Below are 13,976 nucleotides of genomic sequence, written 5' to 3'. Positions count from 1 at the left end.
GTGCTGCCATTCAGAGAGACCTGGACAGGCTGGAGAGTTGGGCAGAGAGGAACCTCCTGAGGTTCAACAAGGGCAAGGGCAGAGTCCTGCACCTAGGGAGAAATAACCCTAGGCACCAGGACAAGCTGGGGACTGACCTTGTGGAGAGCAGCTCCGAAAAGAAGGACCTGGGAGTGCTGGTGGATGACAAGTTGACCATGAGCCAGCAATGTGCCCTTGTGGCCTGGAAGGCCAATGGTCTCCTGGAGTGCATTGGGAAGAGTGCTTCCAGCAGGCCGAGGGAGGTGATCCTGCCCCTCTCCTCAGCCCTGGGGAGGCCTCATCTCGAGTGCTGTGTCCAGTTCTGGGCTCCCCAGCACAAGAGAGACATGGAGCTACTGGAGAGRGTCCAGYGYMGGRCTACVARGRTGAYCAGAGGGCTGGAGCACCTGCCCTATGAGGAACGGCTGCGAGAGCTGGGCCTCTTCAGCCTGGGGAAGAGAAGACTGAGGGGGGATCTTATCAGTGTGTGCAAGCACCTGAAGAGAGGGTGTCAAGGGGACGGGGACAAAATCTTTTCAGTTGTCCCGTGTGACAGGACAAGAGGCAATGGGCAGAAACTGAAGCACAGGAAGTTCTGCCTGACTGTGAGGGGGAATTTCTTCCCTGTGAGAGTGATGGAGCCCTGGACCAGGTTGCCCAGAGAGGTTGTGGAGTTTCCTTCTCTGGAGATCTTCAAGGCCCGCCTGGATGCAACCCTGTCCACCATGCTCTAGGTGACCCTGGTGAGCGGGGAGGCTGGACTAGATGATCTCCAGAGGTTTCTTCCAACCTTACTGATTCTATGATTCCAATTTTTCTTGTACATGCAAGTATATGCCACTACTTTGGGAAGCACTGANGATGATCTCCAGAGGTTTCTTCCAACCTTACTGATTCTATGATTCCAATTTTTCTTGTACATGCAAGTATATGCCACTACTTTGGGAAGCACTGAAGACTTTAGTTTTCAAACGTGCTGAACACCTTATCTTTCCTTTKCACATCTGAAAAGTTAATGAATATTTCCTGGTTTGAATCTTGGCCCTCATCCATACTGCAAACTATACCATCTGGTTTTAAAGTCGGAAGATTTGCCTAAAGCTGTACATGAAGTGAGAGGACTTTTCTGGAAAGCAAGAGCAATCTCTTCCTGAACCAAGGTCACCAAAAGTGTAAACAGTTTGCAATGAGTTGGTGCTGAGCTGCTAGAAACATCATTTTTCTAGGAATATAGCGTATGTCCACCATGTAAAATGATTCTTCTCAATTACTGTTAATGCTGTATTTGCAGATTTGCTGAGAGCTTTCCTTACCTGAAATACACTGTAAAACTGGACTTTGCAGGTCTCCTCCAAATGACTGAGACTGAAGAATTCCAGCCCTTTCTGACCCATGAATGAGTCTGGAGGCAGGGACTCTGTCAAAATTTCTGAGCACTGAAAAACAAATACTATAATCAGTTCCAATGTTTCAGAGAGACAAGGACAACTTCAGCTGGAAAAAAGAAAAAAACAAGATTTTTGTAGACTTGCTCATTAAATGAACTAGTCTAAATTCACTGACAATGCAGAAAACAGCTCGACTGAGGATATAACTTCTACTCTGCCAAATTTTGTCACAAGATCTTTATAAAACAACTAGTCGGGGTGGGTTGAGGGTTTATATTGCAAGTGAGACTTCACTTCCAACAGCAGACCAGCCATCTCCCATTACTTGTCCATGGCACATAACCAACAAGCCAATGGAGATATCAACGTTCTGCAAAACAGGCACCGAAATAAGAGCTAGCTCCAACGGAAGTTGACCAGAACCAGAATCTAGGAGCCTTRTTACTCATGTATAGCAGCATAACGCTGGCAGTCCCCACTGGCTTCAAGCTCAGGGATGTATCCAAGGTACTATAGCCCTAATGCTCCTTTCTAACTCATTCAACCTTTAACYTTAGACTTGTACTTTATGTACCAAACCCTACTGTTATCTACTCTCTATGGATTGGACTCACTGCATCTAAATGTCCAACAAGCAACCTACAAGCAACACTTTATAAATTGGGAAGAGCTTGTRGGGTCTGGAGATGCAAAGCCCACAGGTGACTAAATGGGGTGAGATATCCTATTTCAGCTTCAGAAGGTCTGATACAGTTTGTGCCCTAAGAGGGTTTTAATACATGCTGAAGAGACAAACGGTGGCATCACCACCACCCTGCTCTGATTGCTACTACATGTATTGCAAAGGTTTTCTGGTACAATGTGTCCACCAGTGGATGCACTAACACTTGTTCATGAGCATGGCATATTAAAAGACAGGAAGGATGTGTTGACTTTTTGCCACCCCTGCGGTGACCAGACTTCTCCTCTAAGCGCTCCAAATGAACACAGGCTTCTGACTCATTGCGTCGAAAGCCTGGCCCAGACCTAAAAGACCTAAGCAGCAGGAGTCCTGGTCAGATCTTAGCCTGTTGGAGATATCAGCATGTGGAAGAGCTGGAGGCTCATTCTTTCATTCCCTTGTGCACACAGATGCAGATCCAGCAGGAGGATCTCATGCCTGACTTTCTCCCTTAAATGTCTGGATAAACCACAAAACAAAAGTCAAAGATAAATTTTTTAAACAGCCATTTGTACCCTCACAGCAAAACAGTTAGAACTAATATGAAGCAAATGTCCACTGCTGTTAGGGGCTGAGTCAGCAGGTGCTTTTGATAAAACTGTCATTTCTGCTTGGAAGGAACATAAGGGCTAGCCAGACATTTAGCAATGTGCATGCGCACACACATACACACAGAAATCCTTGCACTCTAGCTCATCTGGGAAGAGGACCGAATAATTATGGATACAGAACTGGAAGTTTTTTCTTTCCTAAAAATATAGGAGACCAAAATATAAGCATGAGCCTAACTCTGCACTAAACTGAATTCCTCCTACATCTGCAATTTGCAGTGATGTCTGGTTTAAAACAGAAATCACAGTTCATAAAACTGGAAAGAAGTGTCGCTGTGTTGTCTGMAGGGTTTCTTTTATTTTTACTGTCCTCATCTTTATTTTGAATTATGCCTTAAAAATGATATTTTTAAAAGCTTAAAATCCCAGGCCTCCATTTTCTCTCCTACAATAGTATGAGAGAAAAGTAAAGAGAAAATAGAAAGTGTAACCAAACATCAGACAAAACACAAAAACTGCCAGAAAAGCTGCCTTTTCTTTATTTTTGATTTTGATTTTTATTTTAAAATAAGGTGAAAATAAAAACGTGCTCATAAAGCTACTTGATTAAAAAAACAGAAAAGCAAAACCAATGTAAGATGAAAAATATTCTACCTGCTCCCATTTTCATGAGCTTATTAGTTCACCACTGCCCTCTTCTCAAAACTAATATAGCTACTCAGCTGTTTCACAAGCTCAGTGCACAGCAGATCTCCTCCTCCAYCCCACATGACAGGCACAAGTGCTAATGGAGCGCAAAGCTCTAGGTCCCATCCCTGTTACTGCAACAGATAGCAAGTGTGGCTTAAAATAAGACAAGAGTGAGAAAAATAGGTGTGAATATGGCTTGTTACAGCTTAGTACTGTGCATTCTTAAAAGGAAATTCTTCCTTCCACTGCAGTCTCAAGAAACACAGAATAGTTGGGTTATTTATTGACCCTGCCTTACAGCCAATCTCTTTTCAAAGCATGATCAGTCTTTAGACCCTGCTGTCTTGCTGCATGCTGAATTTACTTAAGGGAACTAGAAAGGGTAAGATACAAGTAAAAATAAAAATAATCAGATTCACTTTACATAATGCTTTCTGAAAGCCCAGAATGTTCTTGGGAAAAAGAAAAAAGTCTCTTCATTATCCCCCCCCCCAAAAAAAAAAAAAAAAAAAAAAAAAAAAAAGACTCGTTTTTCTTGGTCCTCTTTTCTGGACAGAATCCAGAAATGCTCGTGCTATGAGGATTGGGGTTGCTGTCAGCAGGACAGCTCAAGTACCAGTCACCTGCTTCTGCTGTGACCGAGTCCTCTCCCCAGAGAAACATCCCAACTGCCAATGACCGAGAGCACCGGAGGCCAATGCCTCACGTTCGCATATGTACGATCAGCGATCTCTGAGCATGCTACGTTTACCTGAAGATAGTTTTGCAAGCTCTTCACAACTCAAGGGCTTTCACTTCATGCCCCTTCCACTCGGCATCTTTGTCACAAGACACTGCCTAATTCACAGCATACCATGACCTCTGTTTCTAAGAATACTCCACTAAATTCAACTCTGATCATCTGATGGTTTGTAAAAACTTCTTAAAATTAATTTGGGGGCAAGGCAAATGCTTTGGGACTGAGAACCATAGTTAGAACTTATTGCAGGCAGTTTGGGAATTGTTTGATGGATGATTTCTGTGGTTACGCTTTGTGTATGCTTACACAAACTACACCCAGCTTGYTCAAAATCTTATTTTGTTCCAACCTTTTTTTGGATTTCCAACGCACTACCGTCTATCCTAGCTTTTTGCCATCTATTTTATTTCATGTCATCTGAAACTCAGTTCCACGGCAAATGAGTGTTGAAGCACTAAGTCAGTAAATGCTTTCAAAMAATTTTTAGAAACCCAATGGTCAACTTCTTTCCAACTATTCCTCCCTGAGAACGGGCATTTYATAACTACGTTCAAGCAGAAGCAAATTTCCCCAGATTACAAGGATATGCTCATCCAGTGAGATACCTAACACACAGCAGCAGCCCAGACTGTGACATTGTGCCATGGCTGGGAGGTCATTCTCAAACATAGACTATTTCACATGAGCACRCTGATGAGCGATAATTTTACAAGGAAATCCATCATTCTGCTTCTCTCCCACTGGTCCTCACATAACTCYTTAACACTTCCAAGCTGGGAGTAGATGATCATACATCAAAAGCTGTCAGCTATCTCAAGGTGCAAGAAACTTGCTTCTTTCTCTTCTCTTACAGGAAAAAACTTCCCCAATGCCATCAAGCAACTCAAGCAACACAAAGCCGAGGAGAAATGTGGCTTAAGGAAAAGGTCATTATGTGGGATCAAAAGGCATCCAAAAATTCTTCTGACACTTACCTAGGCACTGGCGGTCTGTAAGCAGATCATCTGCTTCAGTCCAGCCCAGTGGTATTCCAAAGCTATCGACGCAGAACCATTTCTTAGTGTCAGGGTCTTGCTGGGAAGGTCTATACTGGCCATCTTCATCACACTGTAAACCCTGCTCATTACTCTGGCAGTAAGTGATACCTGTTACAAGTRAACAAATCAAACAAAAATCACACAAAAAAAGACAGTTTGATCTTGCTGCCAGCCACCAAGATGATTTTAATTAGCAGCATTTTCCTGAATTCCAGAACTTTTAAAAATTTAGAAGCAATCAGATATCTGAGCTCCACAGGGAAGGAAATCTGGAAATTTGARCAACAATCCAGGCAGCAGTAGAGGAACTCAGGTTGCATAAGCCTGCTGGGCTTCCCCACCCTGATGCCTGCAGGGCCCTCCTTCAGAGATGCTGCTGAAGCCAGGGTGATCTATCTGTATATGAAGGAATCAGCAGAGCTTACTTGGGCATATCAAAATGTCCCAACATCAGCATTGTTTTACTTTAAAACATTGAGCTATGAGCTAAGGTAATTTGGGAAATCTCTACATGCAACTCAACCAGCCTTAGCACCTGAGGTACCACCTCTGGGAGGAAAACGGGATAACAGAGAGCCGAACACTTCAGCTCTCTGACCTTCCTGTGCTGTGTACTTGAGTCAATACTTTCCTTTTTCACATGGCAGCTAACTCAAAGTCTTTAGACTTCACCCAAGGAGTGAGCGTACTGTAAGTATAGGAGTCCAGTATGTACACTGGAAACGGCTGATATGGAAACCTGAGCCTAAGGTCTTCTTTAGTCACAAGCTAACTCATGGTTCAATAMAGGGTATATTACCATATACCTGCTTTTCATCTCACCTAAGACATAAATTAAAAACAGCAAAACAGTTTGTTTACTTGCTGATACTATTAGAAAAATCAATCTCACTACTTACTTTTATTTTTACTCAAAGGCTAACGCTGCAGACTAAACTGGAAATGAACTTCCTTTGTAGAACTGTGTTCAAATATAGCTCATGTAAACTCATTTAAACGCCACCTTTAGTTAACAGATCAATCAATAGCTGCTTTCTGACAAGTATTTGTACTGAAGCAGGGGAAGGAGCTAGACAAGACAAGACTTCATTAGGGATCACGAAAATGTCAGTAAACCTACATAAGATGTTTCTAGCTGATACTGGTGAATACCCAAATATCATTCTTCAGGACAATGAACATGTCTTAAGGAACCACAACATCCTGGATGGGACTGACCACTCATTTCTCATGCATTTTTGGTCAAAACACCAGACAGTTTGTTCTGTCTTTGAAAAATCTCCAAATATATGCAGAAGCGATCATATCATTAAAAAAAAGAAAAAATACACAGAGGTAGGATCAGCTTTTCTTTCTTTTTTTTTTTACCCTCCTTTCTTTCTTTCTCCTCCTTTTTTAAAAAGCTTACATATGAAAAAAAAAAACAATTAGTTATGTGAAGGCACAACACAAAGCATAAGGGAAAAACAAGTTCAGCTTACAATGATCAGAGCTAAATGCCCCATAGGAGCTGGTAGTTCTGYCCACAGGACACTTGATGCAAGAGGAACTTCCTGTCTGATACTGATAGTAGCCAAGAGGACAGGGAACRCATTCCTCATTCTTGAAGTGACTGCCTGGAGGACAAACAACTACAAAAAAACAAAACAAAACAAAAAAAAACAATCTTTATTACTCTTAGTGCATCCAGCCAGTTCAGACACTTGCACACAAACACAAGTATGGGGATAAGTATCAGCATAGTAGACTTGCCATAGACTTCAAACCCTTAATAGACATTCTAAGTGAGATAATACAGGCAAACACTCCTTAAGTGTTCGCCAAAAYCCAACAATGACTGGAATACAGACCAAGATGTTTCATCTTCAGATCACCCTGAAAATGCTCTTAATTTAGCATAAATCAAGCTCTCGGTGAATGCCAAGCCCGGGCCTCACTTCTGGGCTGAGCACCGTCAGATCCATTTGTAGTAACATAACGCACTTTGCAGATAGATCATGAAGGTACCCTTGCTACAAATGGCACAACTACTACAAACGCAACAGACTGAAACAGGAAGACTCCTATGAGCAGRAATTCCAAAAACATCATACAGAAAACCGCCATATGGTAATGCTTTCCTTCCCAATTTCTGCTAATGAAGCTGTTGGTTTGTAATTCCAAGCTATATTGTAATGGTTGGATTAAAATCGACCAGTTGTGCACATGACAACCCCAAAACAAAACAAAAGGATATTCTTAGGCTATATAAATACCATTTTCAGAACAATTCAAGAGCAGTAWTTCCAGCTGACCTGATGAATACTACAGAGAAAATGCTCTGTCTTCTGGGAGGTCATGCAACAGCATCTTTCCCTCCAGATCACTCAGATGAGCATTAAAGCAGAACACTCGCGCATTCATTTGCAGGACAGCATATTTACTTGTTATTTCACAGCTGCTTTCCAGATGTAGATTTCCTTCAAAACACCATCAAATGCATATTTTGGAACTTTGACAAGGTGCAAAACTTTATTTCTGTTCTTGCCTTACATCTTGACAGCAGTTTAAGCTCATATCAGAGAATAGAAAACAACACTAATGTAAAGTTGGCCATCTCCACTACAACCCATATGATGGATTGCTGTTCTGGCCAACACACTGGAATATAAATTAATTTAACTTACTGGAAGACCTGCATGATAATAGATTAAAAAGACAGCTAGTCCAAAACCAACCACCTCTTCCTTCATCTGCTCTAAATGGTCCAGTGGGAGAACCTAGGATTAGAGAAAACTGTGGGACTGAAAATTTCCTCCCAAGTAGGTATCACRGCAATTGTTCCAAGTCTAACACATATCGAAAATCAATTACAGAACCAAAAAATCCTGGATAAGACAGACGTCTCCTTTCTCATGCGTATTATTTAATATACAAGAGTGCCTGATACATTTTAAAGACATTTTCCAATGAATGTGAAAAGGATCATATTCACATGAACAACAGTAGAAAAAACTAAAACGAGTAATGCACACCTAATTTGAAGGCAGAATTCAAAGGATGAGAATGACATTAATTAAAGTAATTGGACTTTAAAAAAGAACAAATCAAACTTTTCAAAGCATCCCCCTCATTTTGTAGTTAACAGTCAYAATGTAAAAGTAATATCTGTGTCTCCTGTCATGTTGTAAGCCAGTATAGCTGCCTTTTTTCTCACATATAACAAAAAAGYACAAAGAACAGAAAAAAAGCATTGGTGCAGATGCCCATGTTTTCTAGAACCCACAACTTTTGAAGGCATATATCATATCCACTACAAGATACACACAAAATAACTATGTGGAGGTTAAGTTTGATTCTGGAAGTCAGAAAAGCCATCAAATTGTGTTTTTTWAAAGTTTTAATATTCATACATTTTTAAAAAGATAAGAAACTAGATGGCAATCTTAAAGCAAAACCTCAGGGCTAAGCAAAAGCACTGGATCCAATCTTTGTAACCCTAAAATAGGAAAAGGGAAAACAAAAGAAAAACAAACAAACAAACAAACAACAACAATCCCCCATCTCCTGCACATGAGGTCTGTAAGGGACAGCACTCTTCACAGGAGCTTCGTTTCACTTTAGGGTCAGCTCTCACTATGCTAAGCATGCAGCACGCACAGCTGCATGCAGCACGCACAGCTGCATGCAGCACGCACAGCTGCATGCAGCAAGAAGTGTCACAGCTGAAGACTATCCAACACTTCTATTGCTCTTTCTTCGCTCTGGGATTCTGGAAAATTTGGGGATATCAGAGTCTGAGAGTCTTGATCCAGAATATTACAAATGAAGTTTAAAGCTGCTAGCTCAGCTATAAATCTAGCACTTTATTTGATTTGGGTTATTCTCTTCTCAAAGCACTTCTGATACAACTTAGCAAACATTCTAAATAATAAAAGAGAACAGCAAAAAGCAATATAATAAAACAAGGATAAGTAACAGGCTTCAGGCTTTCTTCCTGAAATAAGTGTGGGGGGAGAGGGATTGAGTTCATAAAGCCTGGACAGATTCCTCCTGGACAGATTCCAACATGCTTTTTTTCACTAGCACCTCAGCACAGAGGATGGCTTTGTCCCACTAAACTATAGGTAAGATAACTCTCTTACCTTAAACTGTTAAAGAATCATGTTTATAAATATCTGGGGATTGAAGTCACTCAGTGTAACACTGAGACAAAGAAGAAATGTCAGACAAGAAAAACTAACACATCGTAAAAGTTAAACACTTTCATGTTTTTCTGTCTGTAAAATGTTAGGCAACAATAGAAACAAACATAAAGGAATAGATAAACAGACAGAAATGTATATGAGAGGTGAAGAGGCAGTTTCATGCAGGCTGCATGTTTCTAGATGAAAATACTAAGTTTACTGAGATCAAAGGAAAGCCACCATAACCAAGAGTTGATCATGCCTCCTGGAGAAGGGAATATTTCATTTACAAGGAAATAAAACCAGTAAATCAATGCTCTGAAATGATAAACAACAAATTGGATCAAGAAAGAGAAGAGAATAAAGGAAGAATTCTTATCATCATAGAACTTTGATTTCTCTAATCATAGCTGATCAGTTATTACCATTAGTCCCTGTTATTAGTAGAGAAACAGACTCAGGCAAGATACCAGATTACATACCCCTACTGCAAAATAAAACAAAAAAAAATCTTCATTATACAAGAACTTGGAATAGAACTCCTAAATCCCATTTTTAGAATATAAAATGCATTCCTACAATATAAAACAGGATCCAATAGCATGCTTACAGTAAGCATATCTCTGCCAAATGTTGGACCAAACACTGTCTCCTTCCACATTTCTATGATAAGATTATTCCACCGAGAGCCTTTTTCCTCCAGTTAGATGGTACAATGTGAACTAACTTACAAATGAATTGACYGCTTTCTAGAACCCTGTATTCTGGGCATGAAATATTTGGCATGATCCAATCCTTTATAAGCTCTTTTGCTCTGAGTGATAAATTTTACTTAATAATGATATTTTTAATCTGTACAATACTACATCTTTTTAAGTAACTGTAAGTTGTTACATTCTCTGGATTCTCCACAGAAACTAACCTTTTCTTCACAGCATGTTTACATAATGAAAATCTGAAGCAGCTCAGCCAATGAAAATGAACTGAAACTGCATCAATTTGCCTTTAATGCTCCAGGTTGAAACTGCAGCAGTTCAGAACTGATTCATGACTTGATTAAAGTTCCTGCCTTAAAAGTATCAGGGAAGAAAATGGCTACATATGGTTAAAAGATCTCCTGACCAGTTCTAAGTCTTTGCCCGTCAGAAAACRAATACTTGATGCAGATGACACAGTCCATAATTTAACCTGATTAGGATCTCTTCTCTAGGCAATCATGATGTTACTGAAGCAAAYACAGCACACACCACTCTTGGTATCTGCTATTGCTTTTCCTCTCCCAGTACGTTCACTCTACTAGTAAATCCTTAAGAGAAGGCCAGGCTATTAAAGGAATAAACAATAGTTTATTCCTGTAGGAAAGGAATAATTAGTTTATTCCTTTCACATAGAGATTCAGGAGTCACCCAACTCTGGCATTTGKGTGTCTCGCCCCACAGGAAGATGATTTAGCCATTCCACAACCATACCCATTCCCCTAGGGACTACCAAGGGACTTTGACGGCACATATAAAACTCGATGGCTGAACCCACACCAGATACTGCACAGACTCTGCCAGGAGAGAGAGAGAGAGAACAGGCACAGAGGCTGAGGACAGAAAATTTCTTAGATTTCTGGGCTTTTATCTTGGCRTCTTTTGTCAGGATTCAATTCACATAACGTTTAAAACAACAAAGAAGCAGAARAGTCTGCCAGAACTCCAACTGACAGCAAGGTAAGACCTTCAATCCTCAACATCTGGCACTGCGCTGGTACTTATTGCTTTGTCTGCTTTCTTCTCTTTTTTTAACATATAAAAAGAATCAAAGGGTGATAGTTTGAGAAATTAAAAACAACAACAACAAAAAAAATCCAGCATTTCATTCCAGCTACTGAGTTAGTATCATAAGGAACTATTATTATATTTTCAATTAAAAAAAATTAAAACAAACAATTTCATAGAGAAACTAACAAATGATGCTGTCRGTACCTTACGTGAGAAAAACATGCCATAATTTATTCTGACCTCCAAAGCCAGCCTTATGAGGCACTAATAAAAAGGACAACAGGAGAAAGGTATAATCTCTTTCCTTCCATGTAAGTTTAYGCTGGAAGGCTTGTGCACAAAGAAGTAACGTCACTTTGGGTGTATCAATGCTGTAGCCACAACACTGCTTGCAATGCAGCTTGGATGAATCTGAGCTGATTTTATACTCACTTTCTCTTAACTGCAGTAATGCATAAAAACACAATGTAGCTGCACAAATCCACAGACACAGGTATGTTCAAACTGAGCTGCCCTGGTTAAGTTAGTTCATYTTAAGTTTACAAAATTACCTTTACRTCACAATATATATCTTTCCTCTACTGATTCTTATTCAGATCCCTTTGACAGCACCAGTTGAAAACAATTTATGTATTTATTTGATCTTTCAATAGGCCAAGCATTAGAAAACTCTCCTAACCTGAAGAGAGCTATGATAACAAACAAAGTTCTTCTCAGGCATTTTAATGTGTTTTTAGAGTCTCTAAACTGGTTTTCAAAATTTAGTCGCACAGTTGGGAAACTTTCCCAGYTGAAAATATTCCCCTTTCTGGAAAACTGACCAAAAACCTGCTGCTKCTGTTTTTATACCTAGAACTGCTACATCACACCCTTGTTCCTCAAAAAGCTAGTCATAGTCATTTCCATCAGTTTGGGACATATCTCAGAGTCACTGAGAAAACTGGGCCAATGGGAACAGTTGGTGCTGTACTGAGGAGGGTCAATGCTGATAAAAACAGCAATGGGGCTGTTAAGGCAAAGGACCTTTGGCAGAGTGACCTAGTGTACAGGAGTGCTAGGAACAGCCACGAGGATCCTCTAGGCTTGGCAGCTCTGAGCAGCATGTTGATAGAAAGGCAGCCCGTCACAGGGAAGCAGACTAAACACACGGAAACAGGATGAAAAGAGGGCAGAATTGCAATCAGGTCTGGGTGTTGGCCAACACTGAGAAAGCTTCCATCCGAGTCCTCTCAGTCCAGCTGTCTGGGACATAGCCCAGGAATTCACAGTCTTAGGACTTTTGCCATATCTGCAGCTAGGTTTCTATTCTGGGTAATGTATCATCATCTCAAGCACTGGCTTATATTATGTTTGCAGAATCTTCTCATAAAGAATCACGTACAATACAGAAAGACCTTCTAAACCAKACAGATTCAAAGAATTCCAAGAAAAAAGTTCTATACAATGTCAATTCCATGATGCCTATTTCCAAGTCRTTGCTTCAAATTCATCTGCAATGCAGCAATAGAATGGTAAGAATTAGTTGTAATTCTCATYCATCTAAGGTTTGTCATTCAGATTGATGCTTTATGTCTTTCATGGATTAACCATTAACATAAGTTCCTTGATGATTTTCTAACTTTACCTTTACACTGTTTCCCAACAACATCAAAGAAAGTAAAGCTAAACAGAGACATACCGCATCCTTGTGAATTTGGAACTGTTCTCCCAGGAGATGAAGTTCTTCGAAATCCACTTCTACATCCTAACTGAACTCTTGGAGACAGATCGAACTCTTCATCCCGGGGAAAATCAATGAAAGAATCAGCTATGAATTGCCTGGAGTCCAAATGTAGCAGAAAACTGCCCTCCTCAATCTGTTTTATGAATGCTCCAATGAGATTTTCTCCAACAATTGCATTTTCTAAAAGGGGGAAAAAAACAACAAAATACCATAATAGTGATTCTCAATGGGGAAATAAATAGTAATACAGAGACAGATGAACTTTAACTTAAAAATATAGGTATATGAAGAGAATACAAGCACATTAGCAAGAGCAGACAAGAATGTATCTGTACAGTGCCTATTAAAGTCCTAATCTTTGTATCATAGAGGGTGCTAAAGAAACAACAAACAACCAAACATAGTATATATTCAAAAACTAAAGCATCAGAGAACAAAATTCAATTTCTGAATTAGAAAATTCAGTTTCTTTTTATGAAATTCAGCAGATGAAACCCACAATTATCTGACATTCAGATTTTATTGGTTCCTAGTGTTTCAAATGGTTGCTACTTTTTTAGGTTTTTGATCACTTTTGAAGGCCAGCATCTGTAACATTATAACAATCAGCTCCTGCCACAGTGCTGATATTGAACGTACACACTCATCCAACAGACACCCCTACAGCAACAGCTGTAGCTGGCATTCGAAGCTGGAAAACACTGAGCCATCTTTCCTGACTTTCTATATTCCTAGTTGTCCAGACAGCTTCCTTTTCCTATGACATGAATTAGGGCAGTTTTCAGTGCTAGAGCAATTGCAAATTCTCTGGTTTGGCCAGAGCAGAAATACTACAAGGAATAATGTGCCAAGAGGCGTTTATTTGCTAATCCATTCTGTTTATCTCCACGGGGTTTACGGCTTTGATGGAAATCTCAGCACGCTTTACTGCTGAAAATTCGCAAGACAAGACCTTCCAGTTGATGGGCAGCCCAGCACCCCAGCGAACAGGAGGTGCTGCAGGAGCGCGCTCCGTACGTTGAGTTTTGCGAATAGACCAGCAGCTTTGGGGTGTTGAATTTTCAAGGAGAGCAAGTTACATACGCCAAGCGAGCGCCTGGAATGTCAACGCCTGCACGCTGCACAGAGACTATATTCCCCGCAGCACGACCGATGTGTCCAAGGCAAACAGCTG

The 13,976-nt window shown here is 40.4% G+C and overlaps 1 protein-coding gene across 1 annotated transcript in view; it reads right to left on the bottom strand.

Moving 5' to 3' along the window:
* TG (thyroglobulin) overlaps positions 1-13,976 on the bottom strand; it is a 169,069-nt gene that overhangs the window by 119,143 nt on the left and 35,950 nt on the right. The window contains exons 20-23 of the mRNA XM_085319766.1: positions 12,758-12,982; positions 6,629-6,778; positions 5,085-5,255; positions 1,335-1,457 (exon numbers count right to left, since the gene is read on the bottom strand). Of these exons, the coding sequence (XP_085175892.1) occupies positions 1,335-1,457; positions 5,085-5,255; positions 6,629-6,778; positions 12,758-12,982 (669 nt within the window). The remainder of the gene's footprint in view (positions 1-1,334; positions 1,458-5,084; positions 5,256-6,628; positions 6,779-12,757; positions 12,983-13,976) is intronic.

Source organism: Rhea americana, unplaced genomic scaffold, assembly GCF_003343005.1.
Source record: "Rhea americana isolate MKP2758 unplaced genomic scaffold, rheAme1 scaffold_0, whole genome shotgun sequence".
Classification (NCBI taxonomy): domain Eukaryota; kingdom Metazoa; phylum Chordata; class Aves; order Rheiformes; family Rheidae; genus Rhea; species Rhea americana.
Note: the sequence above shows the minus strand (reverse complement) of the source record. Positions and strands in the feature narration are given on the sequence as shown.